This window comes from Candoia aspera, chromosome 5 (genome assembly GCF_035149785.1).
Source record: "Candoia aspera isolate rCanAsp1 chromosome 5, rCanAsp1.hap2, whole genome shotgun sequence".
Taxonomy (NCBI): domain Eukaryota; kingdom Metazoa; phylum Chordata; class Lepidosauria; order Squamata; family Boidae; genus Candoia; species Candoia aspera.
In genome coordinates, this window is record NC_086157.1 from 113,376,645 (window position 1) to 113,398,092 (window position 21,448).

The 21,448-nt window shown below is 46.4% G+C and overlaps 2 protein-coding genes across 2 annotated transcripts in view; one reads left to right on the top strand and one right to left on the bottom strand.

The window, feature by feature from the left end:
- SERPINH1 (serpin family H member 1) overlaps positions 1-21,448 on the top strand; it is a 415,650-nt gene that overhangs the window by 219,501 nt on the left and 174,701 nt on the right. The window lies entirely within an intron of this gene.
- The window catches only part of GDPD5 (glycerophosphodiester phosphodiesterase domain containing 5), a 136,390-nt gene continuing 123,896 nt past the window's right edge, over positions 8,955-21,448 (bottom strand). Inside the window, exons 15-16 of the mRNA XM_063305986.1 lie at positions 12,943-13,055; positions 8,955-9,538 (exon numbers count right to left, since the gene is read on the bottom strand). Coding sequence (XP_063162056.1) covers positions 9,423-9,538; positions 12,943-13,055 — 229 coding nt within the window. The 3' untranslated portion in view covers positions 8,955-9,422. The remainder of the gene's footprint in view (positions 9,539-12,942; positions 13,056-21,448) is intronic.

Consider the following 21,448-nt stretch of genomic DNA (forward strand, 5'->3'; position numbering starts at 1 on the left):
CTGACAGAAGAGAGTATCTGTAGCTCAGGGTTGAGCTGTGGCATTCTTGGTGCTCTCTGAGCTTGGTGTTTAATTATCCAGCTAGGATAATTAAACACCAACTCATATGGAAGGTGTGCATAAATCACATTTTAATGCGCATGGAGGCTATATTTCCTGCCTCTTCCAGAATTCCCTTTCTGACCTTTCCAATGGTCAGTTCAGAGGACTTATTTCTGATGGACACATTCAGATTAACCAGTCCAGCAAAGCCCAATGGCTGTATTCACACAACATGTCCAACCTGACTAGGGTTAACCTTACTTACTTGTCTTCCAATTCAGTGAGTTGTATGAACCCAGCCCATTTGGTTGCTTGTGATTCAAATTCTGTGAAAACCCAGAAAATGGATTCACTGAGCAATCAAGGGAATCATCTTGTGTGAATGCAACCAGATTATTTTTTTTCCCAAGTTCCAGTCCAGGCCAAATCAAAGCCATTGTTCGTGACATCACTTGCTCCTCCTAACCTCATTGGCTAGAGGGTTGCCATGGCAAGTGACAATATTTCCAGCCCTGTTCATCATTCTGAACCTGAGCGTTGGGAAACTCCATTCAAAACGAATGGATGACAGGAAACGCAACCAGGTTTGACAGCTGGCCGTTTGGGCATAGCAATAATGTCCCCCATTTGGGCATTCAGGTTAAAGATGCTGAGACAGGGTTGATAATCCAAAGACTGGGGGGAAACAGATGCTTTCAGGAGGAATAGACAGTCCCATTAAGCCAGAATTAGGGGCTAGTTTAGAAAAATGGGGCTCAATATCGTCATTATGACAAGCCAGTTAGGCCAGAGAAATGCTCGCGCCCACTGCAACGGCAGTCTCCCCACCTGTAACTGAACCTCGCCATCCACCATGTCAAAGGTACACATCTCCAGAAAGGGGCTGGGGACAGCCGGCAGGGATGTGCGCTAAGAAAAATCTGCAAAACTTAGGAGCCAAAAAGTTGGCTTCAGAATGTCCCACTTTGATGGGCATTTTGACCACAAAGGTAGAAATGGACCTGGTTTGATGATCTGGGGAAGTTAACCTAAAAGGGACTCCATTGGCCAGATATACTTCTAGATGCCATTGCATGTTTGTTGAACCTGTAATCCACTGCATGTTGCCTGCTTCAAAGCTGCTGACACCTCCTTTTGATGGGAAAGACCTTGGGAGATGGCAGGGTGGGGGAAGAGATGCTGCCTAGGGAATGGTCGGATAAGAGACAGCATAGCCTGCGGCTGCATAGTGGGCAGTGCAAGAGGCTCAGAAGGGACCCTCCCTGGTTTCTTGGGCTGTAAAGGAGAAGGTGGGGGGGGGGGAAATTGGACTTTCAGACTTGTGAGACTGATGTCAGCCTTACCAGGCAGACCAGACCAGGCTTAGCACCACCAGATCAGCTCATTCTACTTTATTGTAAAGCTACATTGACTGAATCTTGCAAGCATGAAAGTACAAATCTCCTGCCGTCTCCTTTACAGCCCAAGAAACCAGAGAGGGTCCCTTCTGAGCCTCTCACCCCACCCACTATCCAGCTGCGGGCTCAGCTGTCTCTTATCTGACCATTTCCTTGGCAGCATCTCTGGGCCCCCTTTCCCAGGTCATTCCCACAGGCCATTACATTAATAGCTGTATTAGGCTACTGTCATTTTATTCTTTTTAACCCTAATTTGTACCCTCTTTGGGTATTATGTTTACAGTGAAAAGGAAGTAGATAATAGAAGCACAGAGCTGGAAGGGACCTTGGAGGTCATCTGACTGCTTGATTGATCGATTATGTGCCATCAGGTTGGTGTTGACTCTTAGCAGCCACATAGACAGATTTACTCCATGGAGATCTGTCCCCAACCTGGTCCTTCAGGTCTCCCAGCTTGCACCCATCACAACTGCAATTAAGTCCATCCCCTTTGCTGCTAGTCATCCTCTTCTTCTCTCTCCTTCCACCTTTCCCAGCATTATAAACTTCTCCAGGGAGTTGGGTCTGCATTGATTGATTGATTGATTGATTGATTGATTGATTGATTGATTGACTGAGCTGCTCTTTGCACGATGTGCCCCAAAATATGATCATTTGAGCCTTTGTGGCTGGAGAGGTCATCTAGTCTGAATAAAATCAGTCTACCTGGTGAATCTACCAAGCATACTTGCTTCTGGCTCCTTACAACATGTACGCCATGCGTAAACTGATTGGTGCAGATTAGATATAAAGAGCCCTTCTGCAGAAGAACACCCTGCAGATGTGTTGGTTGGGTCTTACCTCCCACTTCATCTCATGTCAGCAGAAGATGATGGGTTCCACCGCTTTAGGAAACAACAGATAGCAAAACTGAGCAGAGGATGTGACTGTGTCTTTCCATTTTTCAAACAGGACAGCACCTTGGAAGAAAAAATACTAAAGGAGACAATGTCCGTGGATGATCTCGCAATGAAAAACACCGGTCTCCGCCTTCAGGTTGAGGAACTCAGAGAGAATGTAGCCTGCCTTGATTCTGAGAACCAGGAGTTACTCAGAGAAAACAAAGGCTTGAAAGACCAGCACAAGAGTCTCCAGGGGACAGCAGACCACTTTAAGAACACAACAGAACATCTGCAGAAAACCGTGGAGGACATCAGAGAAAGGATGGACTCTGTCAACAAGGTGATCCAACAACTGGAGCTGCAGAACAAGTCGTTGGTGAAAGCCAATGACGAACTCCACAAGGAATTGCATGAGGTCACCAGCCAAATGACCTTCTTCAAAGACTACAAGGCCGCCCAGGAGAATGACCTGGATCAGATGCGGAACCTTTCGTCCGAAGTTAAAAAGTACCTGCGGAGTCTGGAGGATAAACTGGCCGAGACAGAGCACGGCTACCACGTGGAGAAGAGCCACTCCAGCCAACTGAAGGAGAAAGTCGCAGTGCTTTTGAAACACAGAGAAAACCAGAGGAAGGACATCAAAGACCTGCAGAAGCAGCTGGAGACCTCCGTGCAGCAGGCCACCTTCTTGCGGCTGGACCAGGAGAACCGTGTGCAAATGGGCTCGCTGATGCATGAAATAGTGGAGGCCCAGCTGGTGGGGGTGGCCCGGAACAGGTCAAGGAAAAGGAAAGTTCTGCGTTGGTTATGGAGGGCAACCAAAATTCTGATGATGTTGGTGTTTGGCTGCTCTCTGTTGCTTGGCCTGGTATTAGCATACGCTCATATTTTCAATCAGGAATTCATCCCTGAGACATTTCTGGCGTTCATAAGCGAACAAAACATTCAACAGCTTGTGCAAAGTTTCTCTCGGTACCTGGACTGGAGAAATAGTGGCCTCTCACCATTTTGAAAAACAAAAGGCATTCTTTCTCCTCCTTCGCTTGATTTTGACATTAGAGATCTATATATTTTAAAATAAATATAAAGAGATTAGTACAAGTTTTTTTTAATTACTGGAGGTTTTTTTTAAAAAAAGATCTGGCATATATATAATGCGGTACAGAAATAGAGAATATATATCAGAGCTGGGTGAAATTATTGCAATTCAGAAATTTGGTGAGAAATTCAGTTCAGAAGGTCCAGATCTCGCTGACTTCCTAAGCAAGATTGACAATTTGGGTTGAAGCAGATGGCTTTAGAATGGTACCCAACTGATCCAATTTGGTGCTTTGAACTGAAGCATCCAATCCAGTTGATTTTCTCAACCAATATGAAGGTCAAATCAGATACAATTAATGATCTGAATCAAACTGATACGAATCAGATCAAAGGCAACCCGCACAGCCCTGATAAACATGTTTAGATATAAGCAGCAATTGTTCAAAAAGCAGAGTCTGTTCAAAAGGCTGCACATTTGTTGATGTAGAGGCATTGGATGAACACAGGCAAGGTGGCAGCCCAAAGTCTCGCCCCTTTATGTGTGATGTATGTCAAAAGGGGGGGGGTGTGATTGTGTGGCTACCATCTTGATTTTTTTTGACACCACCCCCACCCCCTGGATGCCCCTGATGCCATAAATGGTCATTAAGAAATGCAAGCTTCCAACTATGACATTTGGATTGCATTTTGTATTCCAATGTACTAGAAAACCATCTATTTGTTGCCCATTTTTGGACCTGTGGGGCCTTTATAGAATTCTGTAAGCAATGCAAATAGATCCCATGCTTCTGTGGTCGCCTCACAGCTGAGGGACTTTGGGCAGGCAAGTAGAATGCAGTGGGACAGCCCCATGTTATGAAGCAGGTGGAGACAGGGCAACGAGAAAGATGGGACCAGGAAAATATTTCCATATGATTCTGTTTACCTAGAAGTGTAACTGAAAAGGCATGTGATTGAGTTGAGTTGACTGTTTCTCGTGTAGTGAGTACTTTCCTCCTGTTGGGTTAAAGATTAAGAGGCCATTCGGGGAGGCTTTGGGGAGCCACATTCAAGATGGCTGATTCCTGGACTGCATGAGGGTCTAAAGTCTTAGTTCTTTGCTCTGTATTATCTTCAAAGTCTAAGGCAATCTCACTCCACATTCCAGGTATGGCTGGAGGGGGTCTAGTGCATGGAAATCCACCATGGGCTGGTATCCAGTTGTCACCATAAGAACAGAATGCAGATTGCATATACCTTGGGGCCTGATCCAGTCTCAGGGCTCTTATTATTATTTAACGTATTACATTTGTGTCCCACCTTTATTTTGTACAGCAAGGCAGTGTAAATAATGCTCCTGCCTCCTATTTTCCCCACAACAACCCTGTGAGGTGGGTTGGACTGACAGGGGTGACTGGCCCAAAATCACCCATCTTTCATACCTAAGGGAGGACTAGAATTCACAGCCTCCCAGTTTCTAGTCCAGCATCTTCACCACTACCTCTTAGGTTCTATCTTACGGTCTTCGAATCAGTACCCACATCCTGTCTTGGTAGTTTGATTGTAAAACTACAGTCTGAATCTCCAGGACTGGAACCGACAAGCATGTAGCTGTATTTGTGCCAGATGCTCAAGCTACTTACTGAGTTATCTCATTTTTCAGGGTTGAGACATTCCACCAAGTCCTAACCTACTCAACCAGGCTGGATTTGCAGTGCCCAAAGCCACCAAAATAAAGAAATAAATAAGATATCATCTGTAACCAAGATTAACATGAGCCATCCTTCGGAGGTGGTGCAAATGTATCTCATCCCATTAAGCTTGTTTCTTGCACAGTCACTGAATAGTATTTTGTGTTGCTGACTGATGGTTCTGTTTATTTATAGACCACCAGGAGGAAGCACATGACTGATGTTCTCTGCGACTCATCAGATGTACATTATTCTATAGGGTTCAAACCCTCAACAGTGACTTGAAGCCATGGCCCTTTGCCATTCTGATGGGTGGTGCTTCCTAACTTCAGAAAAAGCTGATCTCCCAGTGCACGTTTTATACTGATAACCTAATTAAAGCTATTTAGTCTGCCCAATGGTCCAGCTCAGGTGTTTCTCAACCTTGGCAACTTGAAGATGTATGCGTGGACTTCAGTTCTGGGAGCTGAAGTCCACACATCTTGAAGTTGCTGAGGTTGAGAAACACTCCACTAGACTGAAGTGCTGAAGACAGAAGCACTTTACATAATGGAAAATCTTCAGAAGCTACTAGAAAGGCGTAGAGCTCTGAACTGGCCATCTTCAGTGAGTCCTTGTTTTCCTTCTGGTTGCTTTTAATGAAAAAGAAACATATTACAGGTTAGTGCCAGTGTGTATTTTGGGAGTTTCAGATAGAACCATAAACAGGTCTCCCTTCTAAATAAATGCACCATTATATTAAGGTTGCATAGATCTAGTTTAAAAAAAGGACAGAACTGATGGTTAATTAGACTGAACTTTCCCCTCTGGTGCCTCCCAGAAGTTAATCCATTGCTGCTAATTAAGCAATTATTCATTGTTGATAATGAATTAGAACAGCCTCCCCCAATCTGATGGCCTCCAGATGTTAATTAATGGTTGCTAATCATTAATAATTGTTGATAATAAATAAGGCTGCCTTTTCCCAAGAAGGGGCACCCCAGATGCTGGTCCATTTGTAGCCTGTGGGCTGAACATTTCATGTTGTGTCTGCCTCTGCAGCCCTGGGAGACCAAAAATAATGGGGGGCATAAACATTGTGGCCCATAGCCTTGGTCCGTCACTTGGGTGGGCAGCTTACAGTATTTTGCAATGCCCCTGTACTTTTTAACTACATACCTGTTATCTGGAAAATGATGGACGGACAACAGAAATGGATTCTGTGTCTTGGTCTCCAACACTGGAAGAATAAATTTCTGGTCCCAATTATTCAAAGTAGTCCTGGTGTTATTCGAAGCTTGTGAACCATTGCTTAAAGAAATAAAATGTGCATGGGCAATTATACAGGTAGTCCTCGCATAGCAACCATTCATTTAGCAACCGTTCAAAGTTACGACGGCACTGGAAAAAGTGACTTTCGACCGGTCCTTGCACTTACGAACATCACAGCATCCCCGCAGTCACGTAATGGTGATCTGTGCGCTGAGCAACTGGCTCGTGTTTACAATAGTTATAGCATCCTGCAGTCACATGATTGCCATTTGCAACCTTCCCAGATGGCTTCCGTCAAGCAAAAATCAATGGGGGAAGCTGGATTCGGTTAATGACTGCATGAGTCGCTTAACGACTGCAATGATTCGGTTAATGACAGCAGCAAAAAAAGTCCTAAAATTGGGCACAACTCACTAAACAACTGCATTGCTTAGCAATAGAAGTTCCATTCCCAATTGTGGTCGTTAAGAAAGGATTACTTGTAACAAACTAGGGTTCTCCTTTATTGAAATGGTTGCGTAAAACTTTATGTATATATGAAGTTCCCTTGTGCATATACATTTATTTTTTGTGTCCCTATCTTTCTTTTTCTATTTTATTTTTTTCTTCTTTCTGCTCTGGCTTAATTAAAGAAAGTTAAAAATAAAAATGAATGAATCACTCATATTTTCCTTGTACATCTTTCCCATGGGGTGGGGGGAAATCATTTATTTTTTAATTTATTTTATTTTTCAAATTTTTCCACTGCCCATCTCCCCTGGGAAGAGGGACTCTTAAAGATGCTTAAAAGGGAGTCCTGTTTAGCAATCCTGAACCAGTTCTTGTAGGATCCAGCTAACTTGAAGAAACAATGAGGATGGGAGCCCATCTAGCTTGGAAGCACTGGTTAAGATTTAGGAATTGTAGCTATCTCAAACTGAAGGCAAATTAGGAATATTAAGCATGCTGTGTGAATGCAGCCCAAGATGACTGGGAATTATACATGTCTGTGTGTGTGGGTGTACTGGTGCCAGTTTGGGAAAGCTGTGATACAGCTTCAAAGGAGCAGATCAGTTTGCTGTTTGATGGCCTTCTGCCTTGCCACGCATGCGCATGCACTCATGCACATGCACTCTTGCGCATGCTAAAAAAATGTTCTGGTAACATAGCATATTTTTGCATAATGGTATTAGGCTATCCTGCAAAGGTTCCTTGTTCAGAAAAAAGGAAATACACCAGATTTACAGGTCGTCCTCGTTTAGTGACCACAATTGGGACCTGCAACTTGGTCATTAAGCAAAGCTGCCGCTAAGTGAAATCATGACTGTGCTTACGATCTGACTTTAGCTTTCTTTTGCCTTACAGATCTGCAAAGGTCATAAATACGAGGATTGGTCGTAAAGTTACTTTTTCATCACCGTTGTAACCGTGAATGGTCACTAAACGAGGATGACCTGTATTTGCAAAGACTTAGAGCCACACTTTATCACCCAACAGAGAAAGTCTGCTTTTTAAAAACTGCCTTTGTTATTTGGAGCCTTTTCTAAAAGCAGTGCTGTCCTCTAGCCTTCGATCTGATCATCTTCTGCATGTGTTAATCAGAGGCCTGTGATGAAACTGTGACTTGGTTTATGAACATGCTAATCTGAAATAGAAAAAGGTAGCTGGGGGTTCAGTGATTACAGGAAGGGTTGTGTGAACAAGACCATCCCATTAAGGCTAAACAGAGTTTATTTGTTTAAACAGTACGGGTAGTTCTTGACTTACAACCACAATAGGGGCTGGGAAATTTGTTGTTAAGCGGTGCAGCGTGGTCGTTAAATGAAGCATCACATGAACGCACCCAATTTTACGGTCTTTTTTGCCGCAGCCCTTAAGCAAATCACCATGGTCATTAAGCGAGACATCACGTGACCGTGAGTTGTAACCTTCCCTGCTGGCTTCCAGACTGACTTTACTTCTCAGAAGCCAGCTCAGAAGGTCTCAAGTGGTGATCACATGATTGCAGGATGCTCCCACTGTCACATGTGACAGTTGCCAAGCGCCTGAATCATGATCACGCAACCACAGGGATGCTGTGATGGTCGTAAGTGCGAGGACTGGTCACAAGTCACTTTTTCAGCACTATCGTAACTTCAAACGGCTGCTAAGCGAATGGTTATAAGTCAAGGACTACCTGTGCAGGAGCTCCACGATTTGGTTCCCTTGGGTTTAGACCTTCATGTATTGCTTGAACCCAGTCCACAAATCACACATGGGTAGATCACCTTTAGGAGCATTCTCCTCCAGCCCAGCATGTATCAGGTGTGTTGCCTACAATTCCCAGGCCCTTGGGTGCCCAAAGGTCAGGACAGTCAAGATGGCATCCACGATGGTGCAATCGAAGCTCTGCCTGGGAATTCTGGGAGTTGTAGTTGAAGCTATCTGGAATTCGCTAGGGAGAGATTCAGGACACCAGATCACCTCCTGAACATCGACGCCGCCTCTGCCCCAGGAAGCTATTTCCCCCCTCTTCCCGTCACCCCCTTCCTATCTCTTTCCTCCATTTGCAGGGGAGAGGACGAGGCAAAGGAGTGTGTTATCGTCCTGATTTGTGTGTCTGCTCCAGCATTCGCTCCTCTGGACAGACACACAGCCCTTTCCAATCAATCTTCAGCCCTCCACAAAATATTAAAAATGATGACACCGCAACAAGGGTTTCACAACATACGTCTTTAAATAAATTCAGCTAACAATCACTGTCCCAAAGAAAGGAATAGAGAAGTCAATGGGGGATGTGTGTGGGGGGGTCCTTCTCTGCTGGCCTGGCCAGCATCTCAGCTCATGGTCCAGCGAGGTGGGCACACCGCCAGTGGAACATCTGCCCGACAAATGTGCCAGCTCCCGCTGCCCACAGCAGGCAGGAAAAGGGTCACAAAGAAGGGACAACTTTACAAAATAATAATATTATTAATAATAATAATAATAATAATAACAACAAAGAAACCCAGCCCAGCTTCAGTTTCCAGAGAGGCTCCAGGCCGCCCTCACAAAGTTTGTTGCATTAGGAGTTTCGACAAAGGAACACAGACTTGGCCAACATTTCCTTGGAGCTGTTGGACTAAGGAAGCCCCCCGGAGTCAGGGGGACCCCCAGATCTTGCCCACTGCCACCTCCCCCGGTCAGTCAATACGGAGCTTCACTTCCCGGTGGTCGATGGGTGTGACAACCTCATTGGTGTAGCCATTTTCGGAACACAAGGAAACTTCGTCCGTTGTCTCAACGCCACTGTTGATTTCTGAAAAGATGGCAGAGAGGTTCAGGGAATTAAAACCAACACGCAGGAGCAAACCGAGTCCAAAATCGATGTAATGCTCTGTGGGAAAGACCTTGGGAGACGGGGCGAAGAGACGCTGCCAAGGGAATGGTCAGGTAAGAGACAGCTTAGCCCACAGCTGCATAATGGGTGGAGAAAGAGGCTCAGGAGGGACCCTCCCTAAGTTCTCGGGCTGCAAAGGAGATGGCAGGAGAATTGTACTTGCAGACTTGCAAGATTCTGTCAATGCAGCCTTACAATAAAGGATAATTATCTGGTCGTGTTTCCTGTCTGGTCTACCTGGGAAGGCTGACATCAATCTTGCAAGTCTGAAAGTACAAATCTCCCGCCATCTCCTTTACAGCCCGAGCAATTAGAGAGGGTCCCTTCTGAGCCTCTTGCCCTGCCCACTGTGCAGCTGCAGGCTAGGCCCTCTCTTATCTGACCGTTCCCAGGCAGCATCTTTTCCCTCCGTCTCCCAAGGTCGTTCCCACATAACATTACAATCAAGGAGGAGGAATAAAGAATCTGTATTCATGTCTGCTATTGGATAATGGACATAAACATTGGCCATTCTGTACCTACACCCTGGAGAAAGTGCAGAAATGCAGATGGATTTCCAAGTATCCATGTGGTTCTATAGCTGGATCCACTGGAATAGCGCTGTTGCTGTAATTAACAGACTATTTCAGACACTGGCTGGTCACTCTACCTATCTGCAAGCAAACCATCCCTCGAAGTGTTGAAATAATGTCAATTAGGATTTACGGGAAATCCCCCCACCATACCACGTGGGCCTAAACCCCTAAATCATAGTTTAAACTGGACAAACAGGCTTACCAGATCTGGATTGCAAAATGCCAGATTGCTCGGTTTTGACAATTCCCCATCCTCTTAGCAGCCCAGAAAACAGTTCTCTCACCTTAATTGCAGCATTCTTATGTTTAAATTAAATTCAATCAAACTTAGTTTTGCCCTGGAGGGAGGGAGGGAGGGAGGGAGGGAGGAAGGAAGGAAGGGAGGGAGGGAGGGAGGGAGGAAGGAAGGAAGGAAGGAAGGAAGGAAGGAAGGAAGGAAGGAGGGAGGGAGGGAAGGAAGGAAGGGAGGGAGGGAGGGAGGAAGCTGGGAAGGAAGGAAGGAAGGAAGGAGGGAGGGAGGGAGGGAGGGAGGGAGGGAGGAAGCTGGGAAGGAAGGAAGGAGGGAAGGAGGGAGGAAGGAAGGAGGGAAGGAAGGAGGGAGGGAGGGAGGGAGGGAAGGGAGGAAGGGAGGAAGCTGGGAAGGAAAGAAGGAAGGAATGAAGGAGGGAGGGAAGGAAGGAAGGAAGGGAGAGAGGGAGGGAGGAAGGGAGGGAGGAAGGAAGGAAGGAGTGAAGCAAGGAAGCTGGGAAGGAAGCAAGTTGGGAAGGAAGGAAGGAAGGAGGGAGGGAGGGAGGAAGCTAGGAAGGAAGGAAGGAGGGAAGGAGGGAGGAAGGAAGGAGGGAAGGAAGGAGGGAGGGAGGGAGGGAGGAAGCTGGGAAGGAAAGAAGGAAGGAATGAAGGAGGGAGGGAAGGAAGGAAGGAAGGGAGAGAGGGAGGGAGGAAGGGAGGGAGGAAGGAAGAAAGGAGTGAAGCAAGGAAGCTGGGAAGGAAGCAAGTTGGGAAGGAAGGAAGGAAGGAGGGAGGGAGGGAGGGAGGAAGCTAGGAAGGAAGGAGAGAGGGAGGGAGGGAAGGAAGGAATGGAGGGAGGAAGGAAGCTGGGAAGGAAGGGAGGGAGGGAGGGAGGGAGGAAGCTGGGAGGGAAGGAAGGAAGGAATGAAGCAAGGAAGCTGGGAAGGAAGCAAGTTGGGAAGGAAGGAAGGAAGGAAGGAAGGAAGGAAGGAAGGAAGGAGGGAGGGAGGGAGGGAGGGACGGAGGGAGGAAGGAAGGAAGGAAGCTGGGAAGGAAGGGAGGAGGGAGGAGAGGGGAAGACAGGGTGCTGTAGAGGGTGATTTCAAGGTCCCAATTTTCCACCCGTCTCAATCGTGGAAGGAGGTTAAAAACGTAAATGCGGCTTTGAAAGCAAGTCCCCATCTCCGTGATCCAAGCCCCTTTATCTGGAATGAAACTGGCTGGCTCTTCTCAGACATGCCAGAACAGCCAAACGAGGTTGTGGGGGCAATCTGGGGTGCACCCACAACCTTTGTTCCTTCTGGTTTTAAAACGATCGTCCAGATTAAGAGTCAAGACGACAGCCAGCCACCCTGTCTGAGATAAAAGGTGCAGCGCCACAGCCGGGGACGGCAGGATGAGAAACGGATGGAGGTTAGTGCAAACTCTGCCGAGTCGTAAAGCAAGCCAGAATGTAACCGGGACCTTCCCTTGCCCTCCACCGTGGGGTGAATGCCGGCCTTTCCACACACTTACGCTACAGGCTTAAAGAGACCCAGTCAGGGAGCCTGGCGCCCTCCAGTGGCTAGAACCTGCAAGAACATCGTTCAAAACACAGTTTTGCTGCATCTCACCGGCCGGAGTGACCCTTCCTGTTTTGAAAAACGCAACACCCGGTATTGAAACACAGCAACGTCAAAACAACTGCAGAGGTAACCCGTTCTGAATTACGTGAAGTGGATTTTTTTTTTTTTTGCTTTGTTTTTATTGACCGGGGAAGTCTTTCCTAACCCACTGTCTGTATGAGCCGTCAGCCAGTGGCACAGGCTGCCACCTGAGCTGGCATGAGTTCTCCTTCAGTGGAAGTCTTCCAACAGAGGCGGGATGGTCATCTGTCAGAGACGGTCTAGCCGGTTCTACACTGAAGGGGGCGGGCTGGACTACATGACCTCTAAGTTCCTTCCAATCCATCATTATCTACAACTAACTAGAGACAGAGGACAATTGGAGCCCAACTCCGTTGGGGAGAGGGAGGCTGAACGCGAGCGTTTATTCTGTTGTCAGAAGTCTGTATTAGGAAGGGTCCCCTGAGGCCATCCAGTCCAACCCCCTGCCCAATGCAGGAATCCAAATTAAAGCATCCAGACGGGCAGCTGCTCAGCCTCTGCTTGAGCACATCCAATGAAGATAAACTCACCTTCTCTCTGGCCCATTTCTGTATTAAATTACACTGCATTTTTGCAAGCAATTACGTTCTACTCAAATGCTCCAGCTGTTAGAAAACCTTATGGGGGTTTTTTTTCCTAACATGCCTTTCAAATTTGCCTTTCAACTTGGAATCCCAGAATTGAAGCAAGCCCTTGCTTTTCCTGCCGGCCACTGTCCTCTTTCATTTATAAAAGCAAATTAATTTTAAAAAGCACCTTGGTTGTGCGAGAAAATCGATAAACTTGACAAGCAAATATATACACAGAGTAATCAACAACAACAGAACTGGACTGCAAATCCCCTTACAAAAGATTCCTCGACTCGCCGTCTTACCTGAAAATATGAGTTTTTCTTTCATGATGTTTACGTCACGGCTGGACCGGCGGACGGCGGCACTGAGCATGATCTGTTCCGGGTTGTATGTGTGGATGCTACCGAAGCGCCACCTGGGACGGAAGTGGAAAATGGAAATTGTTTGCAGGGGCCCCACTGGGTTGGGGATAGCACACCCACCCAGGAGCACCCGTTGCAACCGTGCAAAGCCCTGTCCCTTTTTCACCTGCGCCACCCCTGACTGCAACTGCCATCTTAACTTTTTTGACCACTGGTGGATGCCTCTGCAAATCCTGCTCTCTGCCCCCTCTCACTTTGCAAACGTTTCTCAGCCCCTCCAATTCTCAGCCCCTTGCAGGAAGGAGCAAAGATTTTGAGCCAGTGGCTTATTTCCAACTTTTCTTCTCCTCCAGCACAGCCTGGGAGAGGCATGCTTGGAAACAAGATGTTGGGAGATCACGCGTCCAGTCTGTCCCCCCCCCCCCCGCCCCAGTTTTCTCCATTTCGGCAGAGTGATTCTCACTGCTCAAACAGAAAAGCATTGAAACCCTGTCCCACTTCTGCTCGCAGCCTGGCAGACTCTTCAGTGCTGGGAGGGAGAGGTCGGTCACCCGTCCCAAACTCCAGGCTAAGGGCTAGTAGACTGGGGGGGCAGGATGGGTCCCCGAAAGGACCTCGCCGTGGGTTCTTCTGACTTTGCTCCAAAAAGGGCCTTGCTTGGAAAATCAGACACAGGCGGTATGGGGTGGGTGGGGCCTGCCATCTCCAACCTCGCTGTCACCCATTGCTGTGGTAGAGGAGGTCCCACAGAGCCCCCCACCCACCCACAACAAAGCTAATTGGAAGGATTCCCTGATTCCCAGGGGAGGGGGGTTCCCTGGACACCAAGAGGCGGGACCTTCTCTGGGATGGCCCCCCACCCTGGAACGGCCTGCCTTTGGGCCCTCCTGGGGACAAACACCTGCAATTCCTTGGGCTGCTTAACTGAACTCAATCTTGAGGTTACTATTGGTGGTGTTTCTTGAGTTGCTACTATTCCTATTCCTGTCTTTAAAATTTAAGAGCCATTTTGGTCTAGTGGTTAAGGCAACGGGCTAGAAACCAGGAGGAGGTGAGTTCTAGTCCTGCCTGAGGCATGAAAGTCAGCTGGGTGCCCTTGGGCCAGTCCCTCTCAGCTCAAGAGCCAATCAGGCGTGGTAGGAGAGTTCTAGTCCCGCCTTAGGCATGAAAGCCGGCTGGATGACCATGGGCCAGTCCCTCTCTCTCAGCCCAAGAGCCAGTCAGGCGTGGTTTGAGAGTTCTAGTCCCGCCTTAGGCATGAAAGCCGGCTGGGTGCCCTTGGGCCAGTCCCTCTCTCTCAGCCCATGAGCCAATCAGGAGTGGTATGAGAGTCCTAGTCCCGCCTGAGTCCTGAAAGCTGGCTGGATGCCCTTGGGCCAGTCCCTCTCTCTCAGCCCAAGAGCCAATCAGGCGTGGTTTGAGAGTTCTAGTCCCGCCTCAGGCACGAAAGCCGGCTGGGTGCCCTTGGGCCAGTCCCTCTCTCTCAGCCCAACCCGCCTCACAGGGTTGTTGTTGTGGGGAAAACAGGAGGAGGAAGGAGCATTAGGCATGTTCACCACCTTGAGTTATTTATAACAATAATAAAGGCGGATAGAAAAATAAATAAATAAATAAGTGCATCCAGGCCTGGGCTGGGTCAGCCACTGAGGATTGGGATACTTTCCTCAGCTGCTCCGTATTTTAATTTTTGTATTTGTGGTTGGAACTGTTTTTTAATTTTATTTTAATATTGTTCACTGCCCAGAGTTGCTTGTTGAGATGGGCGGCCAGGCAAATTGATTAAATAAATAAGTAAATAAATAAAATACAATTAGCGGTATTACTAGTATTGCTACCACTGCTGCTATTACTAAGACCTTGTAAACGCTGTTACTCCTATTGCTACTCCAATTAGTACTGGTCATAATCTTAAAATACTATTATTGATACTGCTCTAACACTACTCATGCCTTTAAAGTATTATTACTAGTACTACTACTAATCATACCTTTAAAATACTGTTATTAAGATATTATTGCTATTACTAAAGAATCACTACTCAGGGTAACCCTATCCTGCTGTGATGGGCAGCCATATAAATTATTTAAATAAAATAAATCCATAAAATGTTGTAATTACTAGTATTGTTGCTACTAGTATAACCTTCAAAACACTAGTATTAATATTAAATGTTACTTTATTACTAATACTAACACTACGATATCTTTAAAATATCATTGCTATTACTCCAATTAGTACTGGTCATAATCTTAAAATACTATTATTGATACTGCTCTAACACTACTCACGCCTTTAAAGTATTATTACTAGTACTGCTACTACTAATCATACCTTTAAAATACTGTTATTAAGATATTATTGCTATTACTAAAGAATCACTACTCAGGGTAACCCTATCCTGCTGTGATGGGCAACCATATAAATTCTTTAAACAAAATAAATCCATAAAATGTTGTAATTACTAGTATTGTTGCTACTAGTATTACCCTCAAAACACTAGTTAGTATTAATATTAAATGTTACTTTATTGCTAATACTAACACCATATCTTTAAAATACCATTGCTATTACTCCGATTAGTACTGGTCATAATTTTAAAATACTAATGTGATACTACCACTATTGTCTAAAATACTACTACTAATACTGCTACTATCTTTAAACTACTACAATTATTAAATCACTGCTATTACTAAAACACTATGAAGCCTAATACAATCTTTAAAATTATGACTGCTACTGCTATTATTGAGTAGATCAATAGGTACCGCTTCGGCGGGAAGGTAACGGCGTTCCGTGAGTCATGCTGGCCACATGACCCGGAAGTGTCTATGACAACGCCGGCTCCAAGGCTTTGAAACGGAGATGAGCACCGCCCCCTAGAGTCGGACACGACTGGACTTTACGTCAAGGGAAACCTTTACCTTTTTTTACTGCTATTATTAATTTTATTACATCAATTTTATTAAAGCTGCCCACTCCAGCAGTACTGCTAGAGTACTAACTTTAAAATATTAGTATTGTTGAAATATTACTCAATTATTAAACCACTGCTACTAAGGTTACTATCTTTAAAATACTATTATTACTGTTAGTATGAGCCATAATTTTAAAACACTAATACCACTACCACTACTTGCTACTTATTACTATTACTAATTACTTACTAATACTATTACTAAGACCACTACTATCTTTAAAATATTATTACTGTTGCTGCTGCTGCAGCTGCTATTCTCTTGAAAATATTACTATTACAAGTGCTGCTACCTCTGCTATTATTGCTACTACCATTGTGACTTTGAGCTTCTCCTATTTTTGGTATTTTTCTAACACTGTTCTACCATAACAGCCAAGAGAATTTCTGCTCTCAGTTTTTTGAGTCTTTTGGGATGGTTTAAATCTTTGCTCAGCCTTGAAATTTGCCAAGCTCCTGCCAGGTGGTCAGAAGTGGGGCACCCCTAAAATCACTGGAGCAGCTGCTCCCACCTTTCTGCAGGATCCCCTCCTGACTTTGGGAACATCTAAGCCAGTGTTTCTCAACCTCAGTCACTTTAAGATGTGTGGACTTCAACTCCCAGGATTCCTCAGCCAGCATGGCTGGCTGGGGAATTCTGGGAGTTGAAGTCCACACATCTTAAAGTGACTGAGGTTGAGAAACACTGATCTAAGCACAGGAAGGGAAGGTATGGGCAAGCAATGGGGAAAATTACACCCTTGTCTGTGCCCCGCAATGTCTGTGCCCTCGTCTGTGCCCGCCAAGATGCCCAACATCTCCCAAATTTCATAGCAGAAAAGCAGCAGGGAATATGGAATAGAGACACCCTCCCCACCTAGGGGGAGGAAACATAATGCAGCATTTCTCAAAAGCTCTGATTGGAGCTGGCAGGCTTAATCTTCCAATTAAAAACATTTCAATCAACCGAAAATGTTCCCCCGGCAACCCGTTTTGCACACGGGGAAGTCTGTGCAAAAGCAGGTGCCTTCTTTCGCAAACTCTCCTGTTCTCTCCTGATGCAATAAAACAGATTAACACAGGCTTAGGGGGTGCCTATTTGGTGATTTTAAATCGAGCACCAGCCTCTACCTGGCAGGGTGCTGGTTCAAGTGCTGGGCTTCAGGCTGGGGAGGGGGTGTTCTAGTCTCCCCTGAGCCCCAGAAGCTCCCTGGGGGATTCTGGGACTGTTGCTGCCTCCTGGCTCAGTCTACCTCACACAGCTGTTGTGGTGGGGAAAAACTGGGGGAGGAAGTGTTACGTCTGCTACAAGAAGGGCAGGATAGAATTAAAAACAAAAACAAAAACTTCAAGCCCCAGTGCTTTAAAGACTAAAGACAAATGCTCCCACCACAAAGAATCCAAAAAACTACGTAGGCAGACCTAACACATCAACACAGAGATGCCAAATACATAAAATGAGACCTGTGGGTGATGCAATCATGTAACATGCAGTCGGCTGGCCGGCAATCCAGATTCGAAGGGGAAAATGTGATTTGAAGTGTGTGGGATGCCCCGGTGGGCACTTCAAAGGCCCTCTTTCCTGGGGTCACCTCGCTGCCACCACAAAAGCCCAGGGAAAGGGCAGCTGCTTTTAGGAGTTGCTGGCACATTAGGGGGCACGCAGGCGCATCCTCCAAATATTCCCACCCCCCACAAATCTGGATCGTTATACCTTCCTGATACAATCCAATTTTCCATGTTCTACCTGGGGCAACCTTGGACCAAAGTGAACACCATGCATCAAATTGGCTGTCAAATCTGCTGCCAATGAAGAAGGATGCAGAGAAAAGTTTGATAACAGCAAGGGAAAGCAGGGGTGTTGTTGAACCCTATAACCACTCCTCTCCCATAAGGACTTTAAAATCAGAAGCTATCCCAAAGAAAGAACAGTGGTGTGAAACGTGGCAGAATCTCTGAATCTGCCTCCCAGCCTGATGTCTGCTTGTACTGCATTTTTTATTGCACCTCTCCCCTCTTCTCTGCTGCGAAGGAAACAAAACAAAACAAAACAAAAATCAGCCACTGCCTTCTGAAACCTGACAGGGAGAGCTGCTTTTCCATCCAGACCAACCCCTCCTTACCACTTTCAAGACCACTGCTGCAGAAGCCAGCTGGAAACGCTCTCCGCCCTCCTGCCTACCAACCCCCGCTTCGCAAAGTCAAAAAAGATTTGCTTTTTGCAAAGATGAGGAAAGAAAGAAGTGATGCCAGTTAACATGGAGAAAGCACAGATGTCCACAGAGGCAGCCTGGATGAGGCAAGAGGAAGATGATGATCTAGGCAAATATCCCCCCCCCCCACTTTCAGTCTTGGAAAAAAAGGGTTAGTCACGTTTTCAGGCCACAATGTGATTTCAACCATTCCATGCAAAGAAGGGGCAAAAAGTGTGTAGCAAAGCTCATCTCTCTCACACACACACACTTATTTTTTGCTGTGAGCCTTGTGGGTGGCTGCAGTCAAATGTACAGGTAGTCTCGACTTACGGCCATTCATTTAGCAACTGTTCGAAGTTACAACAACACTGAAAAAAAGTGACTTGCAACTGGTCCTCGCACTTACGATCGTCACAGCATCCCCACAGTCGATCAAAATACAGGCGCTTGGCAACCAGCTCACACTTATGACAGTTGCAGAGTTCCGAGGTCATGTGATTGCCATTTGCAACCCTCCCAGATGGCTTCCGACAAGCAAAGTCAATGCAGGAAGCCAGATTCGCTTAATGACCGCGGTGATTTGCTTATCAACTGCGGTGATTCACTTAACGACCAGGGCAAAAACGGTCATAAAACTGGGTGTGACTCACTTAACAACCACCTCACTTAGCAATGGAAGTTCCAGTCCCAATTGTGGTCATAAGTCAAGGACTACCTGTATCTTCCTCACCCAGCAAAATCTGGTATGTTGGTTGGACACACCAGTTTTAGGCTGGTTCTGATCCAGAAAGGCTTGTTTTGAAAAGGTGTTTCTAGGAGCAAGGCTGGAGGGCAGTTTGAGAAGAAAAGGTGTCAGTCCAGCAGAGGCTTGCGCCCTCCCTGCCAAAAACATTGCAGGATTTTTGGGACCTTCCCCAACGCCTCACGAGGCTTAGGGGTCATGTGAAATTCTGCCCGCTTTTAATTAATAATAAAGAAGTAATGTAGATTTAACGGGAGGGACATTCAGAGGAGGCAACAGATGCCATGATGTCATTGTAGGAGGAGAGCTGGGTATACAGTGGCAAAAAATCAGGAGGACTCTGCCGATTAACAAATTTCACGAGATGCAACCCACTTCATCAGACACATAGGTATCTGACACATTTAAGGCAGTGTTTCTCAACCTCGGCAACTTTAAGACGTGCGGACTTCAACTCCCAGAATTCCTCAGCCAGCAGTTGAAGTCCGCACATCTTAAAGTAGCCGAGGTTGAGAAACACTATCTAAACACTGATTTAAAAACTGCAGGACGCTTGGCAATCAAGAACGAGGGCTGAGGGATCATCCAGGGCAGGATGAAACCAGAGGAGACCACGGGGTGGCAGCTATTTGTGCGCCATGTCTCTGGAAGCAAGAATCAGCTTTGCAGCACCAGGATGGAAGCTGTCTTGGGAATGACTAGCGTTGCCCTCTGTTCCCAAGATTAGCTCCTTGCAAGCAGAAAAGTTTTTAACCCCAGAGGACCAGGATCAGTAGAAATATTCATGAGCGATCAGCCTCTCTCTCTCTCTCTCTTTAAATTCTCTTTTACTTTTATGTATTTGCTTCAAAGTGTTAAAAGAAAAAAAGAGCCACCGACCGTTCCTAGCTGGGACCCTGCAGTTGTGCCGAGCTGGTGGGGCTTGGGGTCCAATAGATCTGGAGGGCACCAGCTCAGGAAAAGCTGGGTGAGAGGGACCGAGAGTCCAAGTCGGTCGAAAGCAGCTTCTTCCATTCCAAAAAGCTCCCCCACCCCAGATGTTATGGGCTGCAACGAAAGCGCCTCCTGGATACTTCATGAGGCTTCGCCTTGAATTAAGGAGCCAACTTCAGGGGGTGATGAACAAAGGGGGTGGGGGGGACAAGGAATAAAGGAAGCCAAAGGAACGGGAGCCACTGCAAGCGCCCCGACGTTTCTATCGGATCGGGGGACGTTGCAGCCAAACCAGACGTGGCATTTAACCAATCTTGGCATCTAGCCTCTTGGATCTCTTTTAAGGCAAACTGCACCAGTCGAAGGCAGAGGGGACCGCAGGGTGTGGTCAAACAAGGCTGAGCTTTTTTTGGCTCTGGCTGTGGCTGTGCAATGGAAGCTCTGCCTGGTACAATGCGTGTCGCATGTCTGATGATGCCCATCAAAACCAGGTGGAGCCTCTTCGCAGCATCGGGGCTGCCACCTTGACTTTTTTGACCACCCCCTGCAGATGCTCCAGTTGAAGGGGAATCCGGATGAGAGAGGCATGAGGGGAAATTTACTCCTTCCTTCCTCCCTCCCTCCCTCCGTCCCCTCCCCTTCCTTCCACAATCTTCAGCTCCGTCTTCTCAGCTGATGCAAACAAAAGACCCAGCCTCAACCGCATCTCCTTCATCACCAAAGCAGTGGCCAAAATAACGCATCAATTCATATATATTCAAATGCCTGTTTTTTCACCTAGAGTTTGGTGGCCCTTAAAGTGTCAGGAATGCCCGAGAACAGAAAGCTTTGGGCTTCTGCATCTGATCACTGTAGGATGCACCCAATTGCTTCCGTGTGCAAATGACCCGAATCTCAATGCTTCTATCATTAGCAGTACAGGTAGTCCTCGCTTAACAACCACAATTAGGACCGGAATTTCGGTTGGTAAGCAAAGCGGTCATTAAGTGAATCTGACCAGATTTTACCTTTTTTGTGGCAGTTGTTAAGTGAATCATCACTGGTGTTAAGCAAAACAGATGGTCGTTAAGCAAATCATGTGGTTCCCCATTGATTTGCTTGCCAGAAGCCAGCCAGGAAGGTAGAAAATGGCAATCATGTGACCACAGGATGCTGCAATGGTCATCAATGTGAACTGGTTGCCGAGCACCCAAATCATGATCATGTGACCATGGGGACACTGCAACGGTCGTAAGTGTGAGGACCAGTCACAAGTCGGTCTTTTCAGCCTTGTTGTAAGTCCAAACTGTCACTAAACGAATGGTTGTTAAGTAAGGACTACCTGTATTTTTATTTCCCCTCTTGGCCCACAGTCTCGGCTTTCCTCCATATTTTCAGCAATGCTTATAGGAAAGGGGGAAGGGATAACAAAAGTAGAGATGAAGGTGAAATGAGGGAGGAGGTCCCAGAAATTACCTGATTATGTGATAGCTGTAAAGATGCCAAAATGCAGCAGCAGAAAGAGAAAGAAAGAAAGAGGAAAGGAACATGCAAGAAATGTCAGAGCAGTAAGAAATAACCAAGAGATTCGAACGGCCCCCACCCTACTGGCGCTCCAAGGGGCCTCTTCACCTGGCCTCT